The sequence below is a fragment of the Vespa mandarinia genome, chromosome 8 (assembly GCF_050613455.1).
Source record: "Vespa mandarinia isolate Hongniang chromosome 8, ASM5061345v1, whole genome shotgun sequence".
In the NCBI taxonomy this organism is placed as follows: Eukaryota; Metazoa; Arthropoda; class Insecta; order Hymenoptera; family Vespidae; genus Vespa; species Vespa mandarinia.
Window position 1 is genome coordinate 3,194,463 of NC_140817.1, and position 24,855 is coordinate 3,219,317.

At 29.7% G+C, this 24,855-nt stretch overlaps 5 protein-coding genes across 7 annotated transcripts; 3 read left to right on the forward strand and 2 right to left on the reverse strand.

The window, feature by feature from the left end:
• Window positions 1-194: 194 nt before the first annotated feature.
• mtRNApol (mitochondrial RNA polymerase) lies at window positions 195-6,667 on the reverse strand. 2 transcript variants are annotated; one of them, XM_035887550.2, is made up of 19 exons: window positions 6,601-6,667; window positions 6,122-6,364; window positions 5,431-5,544; window positions 5,181-5,341; window positions 4,746-4,966; window positions 4,230-4,651; window positions 3,818-4,170; window positions 3,414-3,683; window positions 2,997-3,344; window positions 2,729-2,899; window positions 2,490-2,618; window positions 2,222-2,422; window positions 1,840-2,115; window positions 1,491-1,736; window positions 1,252-1,411; window positions 928-1,171; window positions 668-839; window positions 516-604; window positions 195-439 (listed from the first exon to the last, which is right to left on the reverse strand). In XM_035887550.2, exons 2-19 carry the CDS (start codon window positions 6,243-6,245, stop codon window positions 313-315), a joined length of 3,828 nt encoding a protein of 1,275 aa, XP_035743443.2. In that variant the 5' UTR covers window positions 6,246-6,364; window positions 6,601-6,667; the 3' UTR covers window positions 195-312. The 2 variants fall into 2 exon arrangements, with proteins under 2 accessions (XP_035743443.2, XP_085514786.1); XM_085658660.1 differs by lacking the exons at window positions 195-439; window positions 516-604 and having other exon boundaries at window positions 703-839; window positions 962-1,171.
• On the forward strand, window positions 6,576-13,754 carry LOC118451270 (uncharacterized). Its single transcript, XM_085658865.1, is given in 12 exon segments — window positions 6,576-6,890; window positions 7,253-9,467; window positions 10,427-10,448; window positions 11,448-11,708; window positions 11,829-11,988; window positions 12,226-12,421; window positions 12,513-12,761; window positions 12,911-13,056; window positions 13,162-13,259; window positions 13,362-13,499; window positions 13,598-13,686; window positions 13,688-13,754. Coding segments are annotated over 11 exon segments (3,387 nt in total). The 5' UTR covers window positions 6,576-6,890; window positions 7,253-7,506.
• Window positions 13,755-14,101: 347 nt separating this feature from the next.
• LOC118447747 (actin nucleation-promoting factor WAS) lies at window positions 14,102-18,610 on the forward strand. Its single transcript, XM_035880074.2, has 7 exons — window positions 14,102-14,558; window positions 15,014-15,294; window positions 15,386-15,679; window positions 15,816-16,098; window positions 16,177-16,536; window positions 16,664-16,920; window positions 17,031-18,610. The coding sequence occupies exons 1-6, from the start codon at window positions 14,463-14,465 to the stop codon at window positions 16,913-16,915; spliced, it is 1,566 nt and encodes a 521-aa protein (XP_035735967.1). The 5' UTR covers window positions 14,102-14,462; the 3' UTR covers window positions 16,916-16,920; window positions 17,031-18,610.
• A 1,249-nt stretch (window positions 18,611-19,859) lies between these two features.
• On the reverse strand, window positions 19,860-21,015 carry LOC118447769 (ninjurin-A). The gene is made up of 2 exons (XM_035880115.2): window positions 20,701-21,015; window positions 19,860-20,517 (listed from the first exon to the last, which is right to left on the reverse strand). Exons 1-2 carry the CDS (start codon window positions 21,013-21,015, stop codon window positions 20,320-20,322), a joined length of 513 nt encoding a protein of 170 aa, XP_035736008.2. The 3' UTR covers window positions 19,860-20,319.
• Window positions 20,998-24,804, forward strand: Argl (Argininosuccinate lyase). Of its 2 annotated transcripts, XM_035880087.2 has the most exons (12): window positions 20,998-21,124; window positions 21,940-22,094; window positions 22,255-22,365; window positions 22,436-22,522; window positions 22,655-22,738; window positions 22,829-22,960; window positions 23,089-23,189; window positions 23,341-23,534; window positions 23,623-23,822; window positions 23,924-24,148; window positions 24,291-24,397; window positions 24,479-24,804. In XM_035880087.2, the coding sequence occupies exons 2-12, from the start codon at window positions 22,083-22,085 to the stop codon at window positions 24,621-24,623; spliced, it is 1,398 nt and encodes a 465-aa protein (XP_035735980.2). In that variant the 5' UTR covers window positions 20,998-21,124; window positions 21,940-22,082; the 3' UTR covers window positions 24,624-24,804. The 2 variants fall into 2 exon arrangements, with proteins under 2 accessions (XP_035735980.2, XP_085514814.1); XM_085658688.1 differs by lacking the exon at window positions 22,436-22,522.
• Window positions 24,805-24,855: the final 51 nt, after the last annotated feature.

Here is a 24,855-nt window from a genome sequence, read left to right on the forward strand (position 1 = left end):
CATCTATGTCTTTCTAAATGTATATAAACATTTAATACAAACAATATATCTTCGGGAAAATATGAAAGCCAATAATATAGGACAAAAATGAATTTCATTTCTCGTTTTTTTTTTTTTAATTTAATTTAATTTAATTTAATTTACTAATTTCATATTATTCTTCTTAACACTTTAAGTCTGTGAAATGGCATATTTTACATGATTTTTTTTTATCATAATGATCTATAATTATATGAAAATAATGAAAGTAAAAATACATTATTAATATAGTACATTTTATATTCTGACTTAGTTATGAGTAGATTGAGGTAGTTAACTAAAAAAATATACAGAGTTTAAAACATTCTCAAGTTTGAACGAACCTTTCTCTGGTACAGAATTGAAATTATTTTTTATATTTTCTATTTCTTTTTCATTAAACGTATCCAATAAAGGATTGCTGAAAATAATTAATTAATTGATTGATTTATTTATTAAAGTTAATATAAAACTATAGCATCAAAAATGTTAGTTACCTTTTCTTTAAATATCTTTCATGTAGATACTTTGAAAAATTATCCAAAATAGGCTCTGAATGGAGGGCAACAAATTGTTCCCTACAAATCTATAAAAGAAAATTTTTACATTATAAAACTAATATGTTCACACGTTTATTACAATTAATTACCTTATTCATTAGATCTATAGTACAAGGATGTGACCAATAACAATCATGCACTGACATAAATGTCATGCCATTTTGTTCACAGAATAAACTAGTAAGCATCATGTGAGTAGAATCCAAAGAATGTATAAAATTCGGCGGAAATGAATTTTTTTGTTTAAGAGTATCTACTCTCCTGTAAATGGGGAAAAAATACATTAAAATATAAAGCTTTCAAAAATATAACTTCTCTTGTAAAAATCAATGTAACACTGTGTACTAACTCTATTTTATTTGTTTGATTATAGGATTTTTTACATTTAGAATATGGTTGTATAACTGGAAATCCTAAAGGTGTAATCCATTCAACAGGTTCACCAAATATCGTTGAAATAATATATGCACAATTTGTGAACCAATCTTGAATTGCTCTTGCACTTTTAAACATTGTTCGTAAACTATCAAATGTTTTGTAAGTTAGGTATGTACTTGCTTCCCAAGAACGTTCTTGTGGGAACTTCTCTAAATCTTATGTAATAATAAGATAAGTATTTTATTATGCTTCTCCTGAAAATTCTTACAAATAATAGTAAGTATATTACACTTACCTTTTAATTGTTTCAAGATTTGTAATCTAGCACCATACTTGGTTACACCATAAACAGTAGTCATTATTGTTTGTTTTATAACTTTTCTATTTATATGTCCTTCTAACAGTTTTGCAATTAATACACCCTTTTCTGCATCTTGTGATCTTAAATCCTCAACCTAAATCACATATTTAAAATAAAAATCTGATTTTTCTTTTTACTATGTTCTCAACTATTCTAATTTATATATTATTTACCATATTAACGACAACACTGTAAATATCTTGCGGTGTATCAGCAGATTGTAAGTTAACATTTTCTGCTCCAATTTGATCTCGTCCGAGTGCAGCATAATGTTGCAGACCATTGCAACTTCCATCTTGATGAATTGGAAGACCACTTAAATATTCTTCTGTATTCGGAGATTTTAAAGCCTTAGTTATTTCTATACATGATGCCAAGGTTTGCCAAGGCTCAGCTGATTCTGCCCACCACATATCACCCTATGATAAATAAATATTATTTTATTTAATTGACAAATGTAATTTTAAAAAAGAAAAAAAAAAGCCGCGATTTTTATAATATTATTTCTTAGTATAAACATACCGTCAAGGGATGTTCTGCACTATCCACAATTTTATCTATATTGTCATTTGCAAATTTAAGCCGGTCCTTAATATTTGCACGTTTCATTAAACCACTTAAATTAATAGTATGAATTTTTAACCAATCCAAGCCATTTGGACCTAAAGGTTTCTTTTGAGCAAATATCATAATTGAACGTGCTAAGTCTGATCCTAAATGAGTCAGGTGAGGAGGTACAGGATATACTCTTCCTCTAAAATCCAAATTGTGTGGCAACCAGAATACATTATTTCGATACTGTTAAAAAAAATAAACTATTATTATTCTTATATATCTATTTTTATCATTATATTTCAATAAAGAGATTCTTCTTTTGTATCATAAAAATATAGAAATAACGTACGTGATTTGCAACAGATAATTTATAAAGACAGTCACACCACAATGAATACATTTCTTCTCTCTTTTTTTTTAGCTGCAGTTTTGTCTTCGAAATACAACTGTTATCTTTTACATTTATATTTTCTATCGTATTTTCTACAGGCAATAAAATGGAAGGCGATTCTGGTACATTTAACTTCACTGAACCACCATCTTGAAATACCTAATTAGTGAAAATTTTATATAAAATTTATTATTTTACGAACTATATTTTTTATTCCGATACATACCTTGATTAAGATATCGAGTACGTCAGTATTAATTTTCCATGGTACGGATCCTAATTGATTTAAATTATCAAATGCTGGGAAAAGTTGTCCTGGAGATGTACTCTTCAATGCTTCTATTTGTTTAGCTTTCTAAATTATACAAAATCTATATTTACATTTTGCATTGCATAATACTTGAGAGAGTTCCAATCTATTTAATACAAAATAAAAATTGAAGTTGTTTACAATAGAAGACATACCGCATAATATGGAATTCTCACAAAATTTGTCTTTAAAAATGTATATCCTCCAGAATCTACAGAAATCCAAGGACGTGGTGGACATAGAGATGGTAGAAATGGTGCTTCAAATATTAATGTATTTGACTGTGTATCTTTATATAGCTTATGTAAATTAGGATGAGGCTTAATCTTGAATAAACATAACATTATTATTTAAGATTTAAGAAGAAAAATAAGAATCAAAGATAAGATATAAATATATAAGTAGATTCATTTATGAACAAACCTGTTCTATCAGGTTTTTTCCTTTACTTCTGAATAGTGTATAAAAAGCTGGTTTCTCATACATTGATGGATTTGCTGTGTGAGAACCTGTGTTAATTTTGATATCATTTATGATGATCTGATATAAAAATTTCCCTATATTTATGCACACAATATAAGGCCATTGTATAGATTCCTTATCCAAAGAAGCACCATAATGTTGATTTTCATATACAAATTTACTCCATGCAATACGACTATTTACACCTTTTTCAGTATTTAAAGAACCAGTTTGACAGTACCAGTCTAAATACTTATTATAAATATCAATTACCTTATCCATAACACCATTATTTTTCTTAGTATATATCTATAATTAATATAAGCATATAAGGAATTTATTATATTTATGTTCATATAATAAAAATAATATACATACCTCGTATTCCCTATAAACTAAGAATCCCATATTTACATATAACACTGAAAGTGGTAGAAAAAAGGATTCAGAATTATCTGCCAAATTTCTTATTTCTTGTAAGATAATATTTATATATCGTTCTGTCGGAAGAACCTTTAAAAATGGATAAAGAATTAATGTTGAAGATTCTAAATCATGTTCTTTTTGTTCTAAGTACTTCAGATTCTTCTCAAAAGCTTTCGAAGCAACTTCCCTCCAAGAGGATTCCAAATCAGCTAACCTTTGTTTCTAATAAAATATTAGATAAAGAGTAAATAAGAAACAAATGTATTTAGATAATATTGTATTGAAAAGCAAAAATCTTTATAGCAACTTAAATTTAAGGATTTTATGTTAAGTTATAACTCTTTATAATTACTTACACAATATGAAACTGTATCATCATTTGATGGATCGAATTTTTCAACACTCTTTATAGGTATAATAAATCGATTTTCTTGATTTATTTGCATCATTAAAGAATTTTTTAAGTCTTGAAGAGATAATAAACCTTCTACTGGATTTTCACGTGAATTAATTTCACTAATACGATTTAAAAGTTTACAATTATATGACATCTGAGGCATAGAATATTCTGGTTGATATTCTGGTCGAAAAAATCGTATCGTTTTCAAAATATTTTTTGATTGATCTCTTATGAATTTTGACATATTAAAAATATCATGGAATGATATATCATTACTGATCATATCTGACTCGAATTTATTAAATAAGTCTAAAAGTATAAAAATATATAGTATTTCCATCTTATATTGAATAATACACTTAAATTACCTGCTTGATGTTTTTTATTTTTCATCGTGCTAATTATATCAAAAGCAGCTGCATAAGTTTGTGGATCAGGAATTATAGAATTATTTATCATATAATTATATATTTGTAAAAATCTTGTCAGGTTTTTGTCTGAAGAATAAAATTCAAGGATAATATTACAAGCATCCCTATGTATTATATGTGACATATCATTAATTTTATTTTTTAAAATTTTTAACAATTTTTGCACTTTTTCAAACATTTTACAAGCTAAATAAACATCTATTTGTGCTAATATAAGTTGTCCATTTAGATCCATTACTTCCATCTTTTTATATTTTTTTGAAGATATCTTTAGAATATTCTGTCGAGTATCATTATTTTTTACTATATTTTTTATTTGTAACTTATTTTTTAATGATATATTTTCATCAATTTCACTTCTGTATAAAAAGATATCGTTCATAACTATTTCGTAAAAAATATTATTTATAATTATTTACTGAATATTTTACAATACTTTTAAAAAAAACTTACTTGAATATATCCGATTTAATGTTATGTTCAACTTCTTCAAATTCTTTATTGTTTAATTCGTTTAAAATAGAGGTCTTTTTATTGTATAGAGTATCATATATATCTTCTGTATAGTTTATACTCAATTTATTCGGATTATCATAAATAATACCTTTTTCATTTGCATCTTTTCTCAAATTATCCAACATTGTAACATCAGTAGAAACATTTATGTAATCTTTCTAAATATATTATGATGTATTATATTGACATTATTACCAATAAAATTAATATTATTTTTATTATTATATGCATAAATTTAATGTAAAAATAATAAGTAACAAAAAAAAACAAAAAAGGTAATAATATTTATAAAAAGTAAAAAAACTTTATACGATACAATAAGTTATTAGATTTATCATTCGTTATATTAGTAATACTATATCTTAATAGTACCATTTCTATATTTTCTTTATTATCTTTCTCATGAAGATAATTGTCACTTATATTATTCAACTTATCTAAAGATACATCTGACTGATTGATTAAAGTAGATAGATAAGCTGCATCTAATTTTTTTACAGGAGCTTTTTTATTACTTGTAAGTTTTTCCGTTACTATAATAAATAATATATAAATAAAATGAGATAAACTTCTCGCATAAAAGAAGACAATTATAAATTATAGAAAAAAAGAAAAATGTTACCTTCAAGCAATTCAACATATTTTCTTCTTATTCTAGACTTTTTTTTAATAGGAACACGTACCTCTGCATCATTTACTTTTGTGCCAAAATAAGATTTATTTATAAACCATATAGCTGAAAGAAAACGAAATATTTTCGTAGAGAAACATTTCAATTTGGTCGATATAAAAAAAATGATTTCAAAATAATTTTAAAATAAATTATTTAAATGAATAATATTAATGTAATCAAATCATAATTTATGGTATATGGAACAATATAAGACATTGTTATTCGATACGATTTCTTTTCATAATGACAGCATTTTAATTAATAATTAAAATAAAAATTACAACGTGACATTAACCCCTGATATACAATGATATCTGAGAGACTTCATTCATTTCATGTGCCTTTATAGAACTATTAATTTATTATTTTATAATGTTAGTTAATTATCGTCCATTAACATTATATATCAACCTGATTAAATGTTATATAGCAATGCAAATTTAAAAATAAAATGTTCTGTTTTTAAACTTACACATAACTTGTTGCACATAACTATGCAGTTGAGCCAAATTAAATACTATTCTTTGAACACATCAAATTCCGTTTTATTTGTATATCAAGAGATTAATATTATAAATATATATATATATATGTGTGTTATATTCTTTCTTGTTGTTATATCCTAAAACAATATACATACCTAAGGATGCATTCCAATGATAGATCTTACAAAAAGAACACAACGGTAATTGATTTATGGATGATTGTTCTGATGAAAGATTAATCTTTGATACGTATTGTGTTTTTTTCAAGAATCTATACATATTAGCATAATGAAAATACACTGAACTATTCACATAGAAAAAATTTAACCAAAATCAGCGTGTACTTGCGGCAGCTACCATCTTGTCGAAATAAATGCTTACTTCTATCAGCGACTGTTCTGAAAGTGACATGTATGCGATTGGTCGATTGTAAAAATAGATTTTCTATGATTGGTGATCGTATAGAAAAATAAATCAAATGATTTAATTTTTTTTTTCTTTTTTGTGTCATTTTTCTAGAACATTTCTATTTCTACTTATTTATTAGTAATATTAATTTTTTTTTTAGGAGATACTAATTGTTATTATTATCAATTGAACATTCGAACGTATCAAATTAAAGACTTATACTCACCGATGACGATGGAAAAAAATAAAAATATAGTTTGATTAGGGAATCATGATTGTGGTTGAAATGAGTGTGCGCCTGTCTCTAAACTGACATGGCTGCTTTATGTCAGTACGCGATAACGAGAAATTTATAATTGCATGAATTAATGTATCGGAGACAATTAATGTGTCGGAAAGGTTTAAGATATTAAGTTAAGATAATTGAGGAAGATCATTCTTATACGAAAAGTAATATTTAATGTGAGAGCAAGTAAGTGTTCCCGTTGGAAATAATAATCGAAGGAAAATAGTGAGGTTAGTCCGTTATATTCATACATACGTACATTCCTCCTAAAAGAAAATAATATTCATTATCGCGCTAAAGAATGTGTTGGCATGTTAAAAAATTCTTAAGGAAAATTTTTTCCTACGAATATTGAGTTAATTATTAATTCTAAACATAAAATTATACGACCATATGGTTTTCATTGAAGAGAGAGAAAGAGAGAGAGAGAGAAAGAGAGAGAGAGAGAGAGAGAGAGAGAAAGCATGGCAAAAGCATCGTTGTTGCTATACGATCAGTAATTGTCTTGTTGACACGTGCCATTGAAAAAATAGAAAATAAACAATAAGATAATTTGTTTTTTTATTTTTACGGGTAGAAAGTGTATTTTCAGGAATTCGACAAATAAAAATGATCGATTATAGCGAGAAAGATCTTGGGAAAAATGAACGAGTAATGTGAAGAAGGAGGAGTGTCCGGGGGAGATAGAGAAAGATAGAGACGTATTTGGACGCAACCCAGACGCATTCGAAATGATTCAAAGAGCGCTTGCGCCTTCAAAGGTATTGTGGGGTGGCGTAAGTTGACTATCTCGGAAGTTCGCGGTAGGCGGTACGAGGATGGCTGTCGCCCTCGGCGACAAACGCGATGCGAAACTGGCCGAACACGGCAAGCGGTATAATATCGCGTTGGTGCTCGGTAGAGGAGAGCCCGATAGCACCGGAACGTCGAAGATTTCGACGCGTACACGGTCTCCAATTACCTTTGCATCCACAACAAGTGGCCGGCTGGGCGATATCGTTGTTCATCGGTAGCGGCACCTTCGCTGTGTCAACGCCTTTGCTCGAACCGTTTGGCCTGCGTCCACTTCTTTCGATCTCCCTGGCCACCATCTTCCTCGTTCACCTGCTTTTTCATCTCGCTGTCCTTCTTCTCGATCCGGCCGATCCGAGAGTTAGAGCAAGACCAACGAATCTTGTAGTGCCTGAATTCGATCGTAAGAAACATCCTCACGTTATCGAGAATGGCCGGTGTCATCTTTGTAACATAACAACGACCGGTGACAGAACGAAACATTGTTCAATTTGCAACAAGTGCGTAGTACGATTTGATCATCACTGCAAGTGGTTGAATAATTGCATAGGGGCTAGGAATTATCCTTTATTTTTGGCTTGTCTGATATCGGCTATACTGTCATCTCTTTCGGTGTTAGCCTTATCAATTGCCGAGTTATTCCTTTTCAACGTTCATCGAGAAATTCGCCGGTCGAATGCGACGATGGAGAATGTTACTAGTTTACCTTCGACCGTTTTCCCGATACAACAACCACCCGGTACCGGCACGCTTCTTGTCATCCTGACGATAGGCATACTTTCGGCAATAGCGGCTATTCTTTTAATACATCTCTGTTTCTTCCATGGTTACATAGCTTATCTTGGCTTAACCACTTACGAATACGTTAGAAACAAGAGGGAAAGAAAATTGGAAGTCGGTAAAACTGACTTAACAACGAATACCACGAATTGTCCCTCCTTTTGCGCCAGGGTCAATGTACCTGCGAGATATCGTTTCTGTGATTCACGCGTAGACGCCTCCATGGAGGTCGTCTCGCGTGAAAGAAATGGTATGAAGGAATACACGGAGTATGGAATCGATCGATCGGAGGATATGTCTTTGGGACGAAATCGAAAAAATAATTTTCGTCTTTGTTTCACTTACGAGACCAATTCTAATGGTGCTTCGATCGAGCTATCCTCTCGATCAACTCTTGGTGAGGATAACAATGAAAAGCATCGTAAAAATTCTTCTTCTTGGACCGGAAACGTCGCAGTTGCCGTCGCTGAATCGCCAGATTTCAAATCGTCCACTCCTTCGCCAGTCTCTTGTTGTTTTTCCATTGTAAATCCTATATCTTCGGTGAGACTCGAACGTAATAAGCAAACTCGATCGAGGAGGTGTCGCAAGGATAGTACAGAGTCTGCTAGTACCAGTACCACGCCTAAGGAGAGACGGACATGTGGTACAATCGGAAGAATAAGAACGTTTCTTCGAACGCGTTTTAAAAAGAACTCTCGTCAACGATCTATTAATGCGGAAAATGCGGATAGAACGAAAAGAAGGAACAGAGTAGCACCCTCTGTTGATCGCGAGGAAGGCAATAACGTAGCTGAAACAAGCGTATCAACTTTCGAAAATCGACTCGAAAATGAAAACGATACGACGGAGGAATCTTTCGCTTCCTCGTCTCGTCCGTCCAATAAATTACCACCTTTGGATCTAAGAACAGCCAGAATTTCGTCGATCGACGAGATCGTCACCGATGAAATCGGTCCTGATCTGATACCCGTGCCTCCTTCAACAGTTACGGCGATTGTAACATCGCCAACGGTAATACCACCGCCTATAAGAACGATATCATCTATCTCCAAGAGGAATAATCATCAATCTCATCTTCGAGCTCGAAGATCTTCCCTTCGGAAAAGGCCAAGATTCAAAATGGGTCCTCGGCTTGCTCAATCTGCTCAATTATCACCCATTCCAGAATCGGAATTCTCAAAACCAGCTTCTCCGCGTTCTCCACCTCAATCAAATCACTTTGCCTTTCCGCCGTTACAAGATTGATCGACGTATACATAAATCGTGATAAAAAAAAAAAAAGGAAAAAAAAGAAAGCAAGAGAGAGAGAGAGAGCGAGAGAGAGAGAGAGAGAGAGAGAGAGAGAGAGAGAGAGAGAGAGAGAGAGAGAGAAATAAATCTGAAAAAAATTACGCTTTCGCGTTTGTAGCAGCAGAGAAACGCGACTTTTGTAATACTTCTCTATATCTACATAGAACCCGCGTACTCGATGGCGAAGCCATTGTTATCTGTTATTTGAAAAGCTTGATGATGGACGGATAACGTAATATCGTACTCGAAAGAAACTCAAATTTTCTTATGGGAATTTCTTTGGAGAAACAATCGCAGAGAAATTTTTCTGCTTTTCTTCGTAAATCGATCTGCTACGAAGCAAACCACACACGCTTTAGGATTCTTCGATGATACGCGTACAAGCGTCGTGTCTACATATATAACACCACCGAGAGTCTTCGTTTCCACCACGTGGAAAACGGAATATTCGTTCTCGACTTATCAACGCGTAAAATCGAATATTCCCGAGTGATTCTGATTTATTATTTATTTATTTATTTTCAACTTTATCGTCCAATGTGAAAAGCTTGTTTAAATAAAAAGAGTAAGATCACCGATTGCTATTGGTTGTGTTAGGGTTGCATGCGTCAGGGTTGCCAGATGCGACATTTTTTTTTTTTTTTTGTTATTGTAATCGTACCAACACAGAAATTAGGTTTTAGGAAAAAAAAAGGAAAAAGAAAAGAAAAGAAAAAAAAACTATAAGTTAGATATTTTAAATATAATTAATACGAGCGATATATCTATTTCGTGATATAGATTATTGATGAATACGTAGGGATAATATTTTGAAATTTGTAAAATCATATTAATCTAGTGTAAAATAATCGAGATTTTAGTACGATTTAGTATGATTTTAATATCTTCGTATTTTAAATAGAAACGTAGAAAATCGGCTAAAGGTTACGATACGACTGTGATCTTACTCGAATGAAAAGTTTCGAATATGTAAACGTGCTTTTTGTATTTCTATTTGCATAGTATATGATATACATACGTATACACACATATGTGTATATATATATATATATATTTTCAAAAATTACATGAATTTGATATAAAATTATAAATATCGTAAAATTAACGAAAATCATATATAAATCGTTAAGCAATTTTCTCGTCGTTAAAACATAATCCAAGGCTATTTCAATTTTATATTTCCATTTTTTACGAATTTCTAAAATAACGTTAAAATAATAATACTTTGCGTAAAATTCAAATATAACGCGCCTTTCACAATAAATTTTCACCGCCGTAAAAGTTCAATATTTTTCGACACGTTTTTTCAATCTCAAAGAGGTTAAGGTTCAACATTTTGCAACGAACGCGCGACAATGATCGATCAATCGATTGATCGATCAATCGATCTATCTATCTCACAGAACATTACTGTTCGACGTTTAGATAATATTTTGATATAGAAAATGGCACAGGCTGGTACATGCTAGCAGAAAAAAAAAAAGAAGAAGATGATAGAGAAAAAGTAGAAAGACATAAACTTGTCCGATTACCATCAATGAAAATATTATATCCTTGCTAAGGTTCCTCCTTCCGGGAACATGTATTAAAACGAATAGTCAAGCGCAACATTATCGTTCTACGACACGCAAACTTTTGACGGTGTGCCCGTTTATTGCCCTTCCTACAAGGCTCTATAGAATATCGGTTATAAAGCAGCACACATGATCTAAATTTCGGTAAGCTTTAAATACTCAAACAAAAGCAAGAAAAAAGATGATAATAATAACAATAAAATAATAATAATAATAATAATAATAATAATAATAAAAAGATAAATAAAAAATAAAAAGGAGAATAAAAAACTGTTGCCTTATTTATCGTGCACAATCGATATATATATAATTTTTGATTTTTTTTATTTTCTTTTCTCCTTTTTTCAGACAATAAATATGAACGAGAACGATGAAAGTTCGTCAAAGTCCGAGAAGATAAACGTTTGGAAGGATGTCCTTGGCTCACCGAGATATGTTGTTGCACCGATGGTCGATGCAAGCGAGTTGGCATGGAGACTACTTTCTCGACGTCACGGTGCGCAACTATGTTATACGCCCATGCTACATTCTTCGGTTTTTTTAAGAGATCCAAAATATAGGAAAGAAGCCCTTATCAGTATACCGGAGGATCGACCCTTGGTTGTACAGGTTAGCTGAATTTTTTAAAAAATTTTTTTTTTTTTTTTTTAATTGACTAAATCATACCAAACATTATGAAGTATTATTTTCATCGTTTTGTTAATATATCCTCTTTTTATTTTCCTTCAGTTCTGTGGCAACGATCCAAACACTTTGCTGGAAGCAGCGCTTTTGGCAGAACCTTATTGCGATGCCATAGATATTAATATTGGTTGTCCCCAAGCAATTGCAAAGCGTGGACGCTACGGTGCTTTCTTACAGGACGACTGGGATCTTCTTCGAGCGATCGGTGTGTGTGTGTGCGTTTGTATGTTTGTGTGTATTCGTATATGTGTTATCAAAAAAAAGAAAAAATTATGATTCACCGATAGATTTATATATTTATTGAGTTGGCAACTAAGTGATTGCGGAAAGTGTAAAGTCCATTTATCGACAAAATCCGCAATCACTTAGTTGTCAACCCAATATATTCATTTTATGTTATAAAAATCAAATGAACCGTTATGGCATTATCGATAATTTACAGTCAATACGGTGAGCACGGGACTTCGCATACCCCTTACTTGCAAGCTACGAGTATTTCCAGATATAGATAAGACGATTGAATATGCTCGAATGCTCGAAAATGCTGGTGCTAGTTTGCTCACTGTACATGGTCGTACGAGGGATCAAAAGGGTCCTTTAACGGGATTAGCATCTTGGAGTCACATTAAAGCCGTTAGGTATTACGTCTTTTTTTTAATAAAAAAATTAACGAATGTATTACTCTTATAACACTTTCCCTTCTTTCTTTTTTTCTTTTTTTCCCCGTAGAGAAGCTGTTAAAATCCCAGTATTGGCAAACGGCAATATACAATGTCTACAAGATATCGATAGATGTATTTTGGAAACCGGTGTTCAAGGAGTTATGACAGCGGTAGGCAATCTTTACAATCCATGTATATTCGAATCTTGTTATCCACCTTGTTGGGAACCAGCCTTGGAATATTTAGACCTCGTAGAAATCTATCCAGCACCAGCTTCTTACATACGAGGCCATTTGTTCAAACTATTCCAACGCATGTACGTATCGGCTTTACATTCGTATTTTTAATCTCATTTTTAATATCATCTGCAGAATTTCTATTTTATCATCATACATAATGATACATAACATTAAATGAATATGAATTTGAAAATGCGCGTGCAGCATGCACTTAACTAGAGAGTAGACTTTGTTTAGCAGAAAACAAAGAGGAAAGGGATAACCTGGCTACGAATTCCACTATGGAATCGTTCAGACGAGTTGTCGAAAATTTAAGGGATCGGTATCAGCCGTATCACGAGGGCAATCGATTGTGGTACGAAGAAAAAAGTGGTAAATTTATTAGATCGTTTTATTCATAATTTTTATCCTAATCCCTTTAGAATAATTTCTACGTAATCCTTTATTTTTTTTTTTGTTCTTTTCTTTGCTTTTTAGATTACAACTTGAACTTACCCCCGTGGTTATGCCAGTCCTATGTACGTGATTCACCGCAGGAACATATAGACAAAATAGAGGCAAAGAAAATGGAAATGGTCAGTTTTATGTCGTTCATAAGAATTTTTCATTATTGGCTTATCTTTTTTATCGCATTTTTGGTTTTTTAATGATAATCGAATATTATGAACGCATTGTAGAAAAATGTATCTGTGAAAAGAAAATATGAAGATGAGGAAGGAAATCAAATATCTCATAAACATTTCAAAAAGTTACGACGAATAACGCTGCGTCCGTATAGGTCAACTACTCTTTGCCAGGGTTGCCCAAATCCTGTGGTTAGTATGTTGTGTATTTTTTTCTTTTTTTTTTTTTTTAAATCAAAGTTATTTATGAACTACATGTATATTAATTATAATTTTCTGTCTTTATCAAGGGCTTTAAATGTGATCACAAGTTATGTCGCCAATGCTGTAGGAAGAAGTGCTTTACGGAAAAGTTGATCTGTGTCGGGCATAGAAATTTGCTCAATCAAAAAGTAAATGGCAATAGAATATGATGCACAACGACAGAATGTTCAGAATATGAAATGATATTGTATAAAAAAGATGTTAAATAAATTATGTAAATAAATTAAGATCAAAATCTTAGATAAGATCTTTTTTTACTATTTTTTTTTTTTTTTTTTTTTTTTTTATAAATAAATGATTCTATATATAATATATTTTGCAATTATTTCGAATTCTGCATTTGCGAAAATATTCGAAATTCAAAACAATTATTTATTTTTAAAACAATATTTTATTTACTTCCGATACAATCCGCATCGTTCGTATGTTCCGCTGTAAATGGCAATACTTCAAAATTTTATTACTAGGTGGCGCTTTGATCAGATGGAGTTTGGCTTGAGGTCCTGTTTCCTCTTAAATTATATACAGAATAAGGAAACGCGGAACGTTGAACCGGATAAGTGAAAATGTCATCATCAAATATTTGAGTTTCCTGTGAGTTAAGAACATGGGAAAATGTCACAGATAAAGCTTTTTGTAGGTAATATTTGATCGTTTCTTTTAACATTGTAATTAGTGGCTACGTTATCAATACTGTGTCGTGAAAGATGAAATTCAAGAATACATATTGATTGATCTATCAGGATTATTTAATTTCGTTAACATAATACACGGCATGTAAAAAATTATCGATACATAATTGTAACCTTAATTTTCTTTATACAAAAATCTTTTCATGTGAAATAAGGTGTAATAACACGTTTTATTCCGAGAAACCTAACCTATTTAACAATGAAATCGGGTACAACGGATAAGAATACGGGATCTATACTGTTGAAAACAGAAGAGAACGAGCAAGTCTTTCAATTAATAGGAAATCGATGTCAGGTGAGTAGGCTCTTAATAATTTTTAATTATTTTTATTAAAACTAATACTGTCATTCTCATTGTATTCTTTTCTTTGACCTATATAATTACATGATCGGTAAAGTCACGCCATCCAACATTTTATATTTCTTTCGATTTGTTATAGTTTTTATAACTAAATGAATTCTTATAATTGAACAATTTTGATATAGTATATAATTTAGAAATGAATTACGTACATTACGTATTTTATTGCGATCAGGTGTAAGCTTGTATAATTATATTGAATAAAAACACTTCATTTGCCGCCCCACCCTTATCGTATAATTTTAATTTGATTAACAAATGACAAAAGTTATTAGCGCCGTAGAAATAAATTTTTTTTTAGATATTATATTACTCTTATTATGATACATATCATTTTACTTAGTGAAATCTGTTAAATTGAGAACATGTATATTTCTTTGACGTTTTAGTGCTTGGCAGCAGGAATTATACAGTTATACTTAACTGAACCACCATTTCATAAAGAATGGGTAAAAAAGAATACTGGTATAATAACTCTAATCAGAGATAATCCAAGACGTAGTTTTTTCTTGCGATTATATTGTTTACAAAGAAGAGCCATGTTGTGGGAACATGAAGTTTATAATTCTATGGATTATAAAACACCCTTAGTTTATTTTCATACATTTGAAGCTGAAGAATGCATGGCAGCATTCAATTTTGCAAATGAAGTCGAAGCTATCACATTAAGGTAGATATATACCATTATGATTTTATATTATCTATATTGCAAAATTGTTAATTCATTTGTCCAATGATAAAAACTATGGTTTTATTTTAAGAGATATTCTTCTTGATAAATTGAATGCTAAACGACAGAAAAGACAAGAGAAACGATCAAAGATGGAAATGGAAACACAGCAGTTAGTAACCTTACCGCGAAAAAGTAGAAGTAGCACATCATCATTTGCATTTACAACCGGTGCTACATCGAATACATTAAATGGGCAAACTACAGTTGGTGTTAATAGAAGTGCTTCTAGTAGTTCTATGTATAAAAGTAAAAAGAAGAAAGGTGACAAAGATTCAAGAAGAAAATTGACTAAGGACGATATAAGCCTACCATCTAATTTTAGGTTAAATTTTTAATATATTATTATTTATTTTATATTTGATAATGCATAGAATACATAAGTTGACATTTAAAAATTTGTTGTACCTTATTAGATATTTTTCTAATTTTTTATATAATATTCAATGCTCATTTTGCAGACACATAGTGCATATGGGATGGAATGCTGAAAATAAAGGTCTAGAATTTGATGCAGTTAATCCAGAGTTAAAAAAGTTTTTTGATATGGTAGGTGTTTCTGAGCACCAACTGAGAGATCAAGAAACGCGTGAATTTATTTATAACTTTATTGAGTCACATGGTGGGATGAATGCTGTTAAAGAAGTTGTTTTACCATCAACTAAATCAAGAAATACCAACCAACCTCCTGTATTACCACAACGTCAAGAATATCCTCCACCGGTACCAGCTAGAACGATAACAGTTAGTAATGCAATTAATTTTTTTGCATATTTCAATGTTTTTACATTTAATGAAAAATTATAATTTTTTTCGCATTAGACAAGGAGTGCTCCACCATTACCTCCGACTCGGTTCAATACTCCAATTACATCTCCAAATACATCATCTACTGCCCCACCAGTACATAGATCAGCACCGTCACGTCCACCACCGCCCTCTGTTACTCCAGCACCTTCCCTACCACCTCCACCACCTCCACCTCCACCTTCATCTGCCCCAACACCTCCATCAAGAAATATCTCAAGTGGTCCAGTTCCACCTCCACCACCACTGCCTAACAGTATTGATATGGATATTGCAAAGGTCAATGCAAATGCCACAAATAACAACAACGAGGAGATCACTGATCTCAGGCCAATGCTAATGGAGTCTATTAGAAGCGGCGGTACTACATTGAGAGTAAGTACAATTTCTTAATTCTTTCAAGTTTGTACATTTAGAAACAATAGGGATGTATGTTATGTATTATCTTTTTGTAAAATTGAAAGATATGTCCTTAAGAAGAAGTATGTTGAATTCTTTGCAGAAAGTTAGTAAAACAGAAACAAAACCACCTCCAGTCAATGATTCCAGAAGTGATTTATTAGAACAAATTCGTCAAGGAATAGAATTAAGGCCTGTTCCTAACGAAGTTAAATCTACTCCTCCACCAGCTTGTCAAGGTACTAGCTTAGCTAGTGCACTCACCAGAGCTTTGGCAGAACGATCTCGTGCAATTCACAGTGAAAGTGATGAATCAACTAGCGACACGAGTGAAGATGATGACTGGGATGATTAAGTCAGGTAAATTACAGAATACAAATAAAACATATTTAGATGTGATGCAAATATTTGCTATTGTTCTTGGTGTATTATTGAATAATATAATTTAATATAGATACCATATATTTCAGACAAAAGTCGTTTTACTGAGAAGATACAATAATATACTACTGTGATAAATATACTATTGATTAACATTTAGGAGACTAGGAATTATGTAAATGTGTATCATAAGTGACTTTTACTTTGAACATCCAAAGAAGAAAAATCAGATGTTTAAAAACAGGAGCCTTTTGAGTATATATTAGAATATATAAAGGCACAATTTGGTTTATATGGATAGGGCAGGTAAGGGCAGGCTGATTTTAGATGTTATCTTTAAAATAATTGGTTTATTCAGTTATGAGCAATAAGAATGAAGTGTTATCAAAATAGGGAAATAGTGAGCACATGTGATATAAAATAACGATAAACAGGAAATGGTATTCATGATAAGAAAACCGCTATTATTATATTTGTTTTGACATGGCAATCATGCCTAAATCTCGTTTATCTCTCTTTTATCTCTTGTTGTTGAAAGTTAGTACAAAGTTTATATATGACTGCATACACACACTTTTTTGATGTTAGCATGCATTCTTATATATTCCTTTTCTATCCTATATATATATACGTACATATATACTATGATAAAAATTTATCCAGTCATCAATAAAAGATTTCATATCTTCTGTAACTTCAGAAGAAACAAAATGAAAATGATTATCATAAAAAAAAGAACAATCAATAAATGTTAATAGTAATTTTTTTACTTGAAAATATATTATTTCAAATAATAATTTTTCATTCAATTTAGGAATACAAATTTTCTATTCTTATTCCTTTATAAATTCCCTATATTATCATTTCTAAATTCATTCTAAAAAGCCTAAAAGCCTTAATTTGCCCTTCCTAATTTTTATAGCATTAATTCCATATTTATGGAACTACATAGTTGAGATCTTTTGATATATTTGTACATTAATATAGAAATAAATTACTGATGTATATGCGTGCTAACATATGCATGCGAAGATATAAAAATTAAAAAAAAAAATTTGAAATAACGAAATGAAAGAAGCTATTGTTCCATTAAATGATTTTCATATAATTACAAAGATATAGTATCAAGCTTGTGAAAGAATCTTAGGATATATACCTGCTTATAACAATACTATAACTATACAATATTTTGCGTACATGACTTAGGTTTAATAACCATGGACATCTAATACTAATGAAATATGGTCAACAGGATGATACGAAGCAGAAGGTATGCTTTACTACTACGGAGAAATCCTAGTCAGAAATGAAACAATCTGTTACTGATTATTGTATTTTATTATATATTATGCGAATATGAGATATATAATGTATTTTCTTTTTCTTTTGTTTACACTTTCTGGCTAAATCCCGGTGTTATCTAAAAATATTGTCATATGCATGAATAGAAAAAAAAAATATACTACTTGTTAGTACAATGTAAGTGTATTATAAATAATGTTTTACTAAACGTTCTTTAATAAATGAAATAAATAAGGTTATGTGTTTCAGAAAGATTTCACTTGCGCACATAAAAGTCACATGTATAGATACTGATAGTAATTAATATAAAGACTATGTAAATATGCAGTTTTTTTTCTTATATATACATATATTTTTTTTTTTTTTTTTTTTTTTTTTTTTAACGTGGTAAAAAAAATGAAGACAAAAGGAATTGTTCGTCGATGGCACATTCATTTAAAAATTTTCTGAAATGTCAAGCTTCATACTATCACAAATTTTTACAGGAGATTGTACAAATATCATCAAATTTGAAAATTCTAGATTATTTATTTCGTAGCAATAGTATTATAAAATTAAGCGATGGTTTAGTAACAATATATAACTTTTATTTTTAATAATATTTATGACTTAACATATCAATGACGATATGGAATTAAACTGTAATTATGCCTTAAATCAAAAGTATTTAATCGAATATATCGTTATTAAAGATTGCAACATGAACCAGTGTAACGATTATTGTGAAATTTGTATTATTGCGAGAAAATGATACGAGGGAATAGAAAAAGAAAGAAATAGAGAATTCATTACCACATTTATTGAACTTATTAGATTATGTATTTTCCAAAAATGATAAAGGAAATGATATACAAAAAGACATAATATTATATATATATATTATGTATTTATATAATTCCTCACATAAATACGTATTAGATGTTACAAATAATTTAGTAAAAAAATATATCTTCTATATGCAAAATTAATTACTTCATATATTTGCTTTTTTAGTATTGAAAATAATGTACATTTAATATTATTCAATATTATATTAAAATAATATAATTTAACTATAAGCGCAATGTAATCAACAGTAATGTAATGTTGACACGCGACAAAGCTCTGAAGGTACAATCTTTTTCTTTTTCTGTTTTTTTTCTTTTCTTTTTTTAATATTATTGATTAATACGAAAAAAGGATTTTTTTTTTTTTTTTTTTTTTTTTTTACATTTAAAATAATCCTTTCGTCGCATTACGACAAAATATATTTTAATAGAATGAATCTTCTCATTAAAAAGTTATTATGATTACATAATATGAATATACAATTATATTTATGAATTATTCTTCAACAATGAAATATATATTTGTATTTTTAGTATCTCATATTTAAAGCTGGATATAAAATAATAAATACATTAAGACATATTTGTTGTTTCGTGTTTACAAAAATGTTCTGTATTTCTTTTATATATATATATATATTACTGTGAAAAATCATTTTTAATATTTTATCATTAATAGACAATACATGCCTAAAAAATTCTTTTGAAAGAGGAAAAGTATTAGATAAGCGATATTGTTATTTATCTTTGTAGTTAATTTCAATGATATTGTTCATGAAATAGATTAGTCGCACTCTTAAAAGAAAAAAAAAAAGAAAAAAATGACGTACGAATGACACGTAAATGAAAATAAATTATTCGTTTTACTGTTATATCTTGAATGAATAAATATAATGTTAAAAGTTAGAATAATTTTTTTTTGCAATAGCCAATACTCTATACGATCATATTAATATAATTGTTGATAATACATAAACAAAGAAACGTTGAAAAATATTTGTTACATAAGTATAAGTTTTAATTCACGAAATAATCGAAAAACTATTAATAATCAATTATTAATAGTTATAAATACGAGACTCGAGCGATATTAAAAAAAAAAAAAAAAATATGTAAATACTGTTTCTAATGCATTCATATTATTTGCAAATTATTGTTACACACAAACAGGGTATAAATTAATAATAAAATTATTATGGGAAAATCTTTTTTGTAATGTTGAAAATGAACATTATTGCATGCGTAATATCTACGTAGACCTAGACGTAGATGTAATATCGGTTGTAGCCGGTGTAGTTACACTAAATGCAGCGACAAAAACGTTAATAATAGTTATAAGAAATACACCGACAACAACGTAATTATTAATTTTTCGTGCATTAAGTGACTTTGATTGTCCTTTCATATCGAATCTGCCTTTAAAAATTAAACTTACACCAACGGCGATCTAAAAGAATAATAACAAAGAAAAACTCGTTTAATCGCGCCGTTCTGATTTCGCTAAAAATTTCATAATAATGTATAGCTTGTCGTTATTGTGTATGTGTATATATATATATATATATATATATATATATATATATATATATATATATAAGCGTATATGAAAAAGAAAAAAAAGACGTCATACCTGTAGCAAAAGACTGATGACAATGAGGATCAGAATAACGTAAAAGGTAGGACTATTTCGTTGATATTCAATAAGGTACCTTAACTGATTAGCATTAGCTGTAATCAATGCTACATCCATCATACCTTGGGCTACAGTTTTCTTCGCTGCAAAAGTATTAACAGCTCGTGTGTTGTGAGCTTGCGATCTTTTGTCCGTCATATCAACGGACACAACATCCTTTGATATAACAATTTTTTCAACATCATTCGTCTTATCGTCTAATCCTTTATTATTTAATCCCACTTTATCATTATCCAAGCGAGGTTCCTCCATGTTGTCCTTCGTATGATCGATCAATCGTTTAACAAATTTGTTTGAAAATTTTATCGAAAAGAAAACTTGTTATTATTAGGAGAGAACGAACGACCGAACGAGCAAGTAGGTAAGAAGAAAAGAAAATGTTCGCGAACGGATCGATCAAGATTACTGCGGAGCTTTGTCGATGAATATTTAGATAAGCTCACGAGTATATATTAACGATTTATATTCGTTCGTCTTTTACAGTGCATGTGACAATTACCCAACGTCCTTTCTTAACTTTCTGTCAAGAGAATACATCGAGTTGACCTGTATTTTTCGAGTATACATATATATATATATATATATGTGTGTGTGTACAACAAATATATAATGAATTTATATTAATTAACAATTTTATAAATTCTATCGATAAGGATAAAAGACACATACTCTATCTTTATCGTCAGATTAATTCCTTAGTTTATATCAACCCTCTAGGACATTATAATATACTCCGTATATTGTAAAGATAATATTTACAAAACAAATTTCACTAATCATTGTACCAAACGACTTGTAATGCACACAACACTCTAGTCAAAGTTAAACTGTTAGTATTATTTTATAGAAAGGAATCAGGTAGGATATGACAGGAAACATGTATGTTGACGGTTATGCTTTATCAGTTTTGATAGCTTCATTAAAAACCGGGAAAAATGAAACCACAAGTATGACGTATATTAGAGAAAGGAAATACAAAGATACACTAATATACCTATACATGATACATTAGTTCCTGTTTAAGTTTCGTTTTTAGTTCCTTCAAAGATAAGAAATATGTATTTTTTATATATGTATTTACATATTATATTGAAATATGTATATCATACATACATTTAACATTTTTAATTCGCTATTCATATATTTAGATATTCATACATTCGTTTAATTTACCAGCATCAATGCTTATCTCTTAATGATAATGCTACACTTTTATGATACGCTATGTGAAACTTGCGTAATAAATGATATTAAAAGGCATTCGATAAAAAAACATCGAATTGTATGCTTGCGTATCAGTCGGAATTTATAATTTCACCATGTCGGCACGGGTAAGAATTATTTTTTATAAATTTTTCATTACCATTAATATATTAGTGAGTGTTAACAAAAATAAACAAGAAATATTTAATTTTACTAATGATAATAATAATAATATTAATAATATTAATAGTATAATGGCAATTTTTTAATTCACGTAAACATAAACAGAATAATCCAAAATTATGGGGTGGTCGTTTTACAAAGGAAATCGATCCTGATTTCCATGACCTAAATGCATCCATAAAACTTGATAAACGGTTATATGCAGAAGATATAGAGGTAAGGAAAATGATAATGAGGAAAATAAATGATCCATCTATATATAATACTGCAATACTTATATCTTCAGGGAAGTATCGCTTATGCAAATGCACTATGTAAAGCTGGATTTTTAACGGAAGAAGAAGTACACCTTATCGAGAATGGTTTTGAAAAGGTTTAATGTTAAAAAAAAAAAAAAAAAAAAAAAAAAAAAAAAAAAAAAAAAGAACGAAAGTATTAGAAATCCTTTTAAATTGATTAAAAAATAAATAAATAATTAAATAAAGAAATAAAACAATGTTAATAGATCTTGGCCGAATGGAGGAACAATCTCTTTGTTATCACTCATCAAGACGAAGACATTCATAGTGCAAATGAGCGGAGATTATCGGTAAAATTTTATCGGATAATTAACAAAGAGATTATTATTAAAACTATGGTTTGATACGGTCGATAAATCGATCAATATTTTTTATCACAGGAATTAATTGGTGACGTAGCAAAGAAATTGCATACTGGTAGAAGTCGCAACGATCAAACAATAACAGATACTCGACTATATCTTCGAAAGTCGATAGACAAACTTCATTTAAGTATTAATATTTTTATCAAGGTATCTAATATACCATTTGTTTATATTTTATGTTTGAAAATTAAATTTATCAACGATATTATCATACTAGTTCGTCTAAACGATATTAAAATGGAATATCATTGGAATTGAAAATCAATTGTTTTTAGACACTTATAGATCGCGCTGAGAAAGATAACGATGTTATTATGCCTGGATATACCCATATGCAACGTGCACAACCGATTAAATGGTCACATTGGCTTCTTAGGTTTGAATATTAAAAGAAATTGATTAGAGATAATTTAATAAATAAAAATGATATATTAAAAAAAAATCTATAATAATAATAATAATAATAATAATAATAATAATAATAATAATAATAATAATAATAATAATAATTCTTTATGATAATTCAGTTACGCTTGGTACGCAAAAGCTGATCTCGAAAGATTACAAGAAATACGTAAACGTGTGAACGTATTGCCATTAGGAAGTGGTGCTATTGCTGGAAATCCATTTGAAATAGATCGACAATTTTTAGCAGCTAATCTTGGCTTTGAAGACATTAGTTCTAATAGCATGTACGCTGTTTCCGATAGAGATTTCGTTGGTAAGATTTTTGTTCGTATTCAAATATATTACATATATGTACAACAATAATAATGTCTTGATGACTAAAAATATATTTCGACGTATAGCTGAATTTCTTTTCTGGTCATCTTTAACTATGATCCATTTGAGTCGATTGGCTGAAGATTTGATCATTTACAATTCCAATGAATTTGATTTCGTACAATTTTCCGATGACTTTTCAACCGGTAGTAGCTTAATGCCACAAAAACGTAATCCCGATTTGATGGAGATAATCCGTGGAAAAAGTGGCACTTTACTTGGAAAGGTCATTTTGCATAATATCGATTCGATTGATATTCCTATCTTATTTTATTTAAATTATAATATACACGATAAGAAAAGATAGTTAATGATGTATGATTTTAGTGTATGGGCTTTATGACAACTCTCAAAGGTATTCCATCAACTTATAATAAAGATCTTCAAGAAGACAAGGAAGCATTATTTTCTACGTTCGATACTTTAAATAATATATTTTTTATCATGGAAAAAGCATTAAAATCTTTAAAAATAAATAAAGAAAAATGTAGCGATGCTTTAACAACCGATATGCTTTCCACCGATTTGGCATATTATCTTGTGAAGAAAGGAGTAAGTAACGGGACGTTTATATATCTACGTCATAGATTAAAATATAAAAAAAAAAAAAGAAATGAAGAAAGAGAGTAAATAATCTAATCGGATGATCTTGATAAATGATATCAATGATTTTGACAAATTTTGAACGTTTTAGTTACCATTCAGGGAAGCACATCATTTGGCTGGCAAAGTTGTAAATTTTGCCGAATCGGAAAGTTTATCATTGTGCGAAGTGCCATTAGAAAAATTACAAAAAATATGGTAAACTATTTCATATTGAATATAGAGTATTTACATTTTTTGTTTTTTCTTTTTTCTTACATAATTTTTTGAAATTTTTAGTCAAATTTTTGAGAAGGACGTGGAATGTATATGGGATTTTAGAAAAAGCATTGAACAGTACAACGTTATCGGTGGTACCAGTACATTAGCAGTACGCCAACAAATAGATTCTCTTAAACATTGGTTACGAGAATCAAATATATAATTTATCGTCGTGAAAGAGTCATGTGAAAGTGTAGATTAATCGTTCGTTTTCTTTTCTTTTTTTTTTTTTCTTTTTTTTTTAATTTTTTTTTTCGAAACGAGTTATACGACGCTACATATTTCATTTATTTTATTTGACTTCATATAATAGAAAATAACCAATAAAATTATTCTTGATTATATTGCATTATGTTGTATATATTTCATCGGTGCAGTGCGAACTCACAATTCTA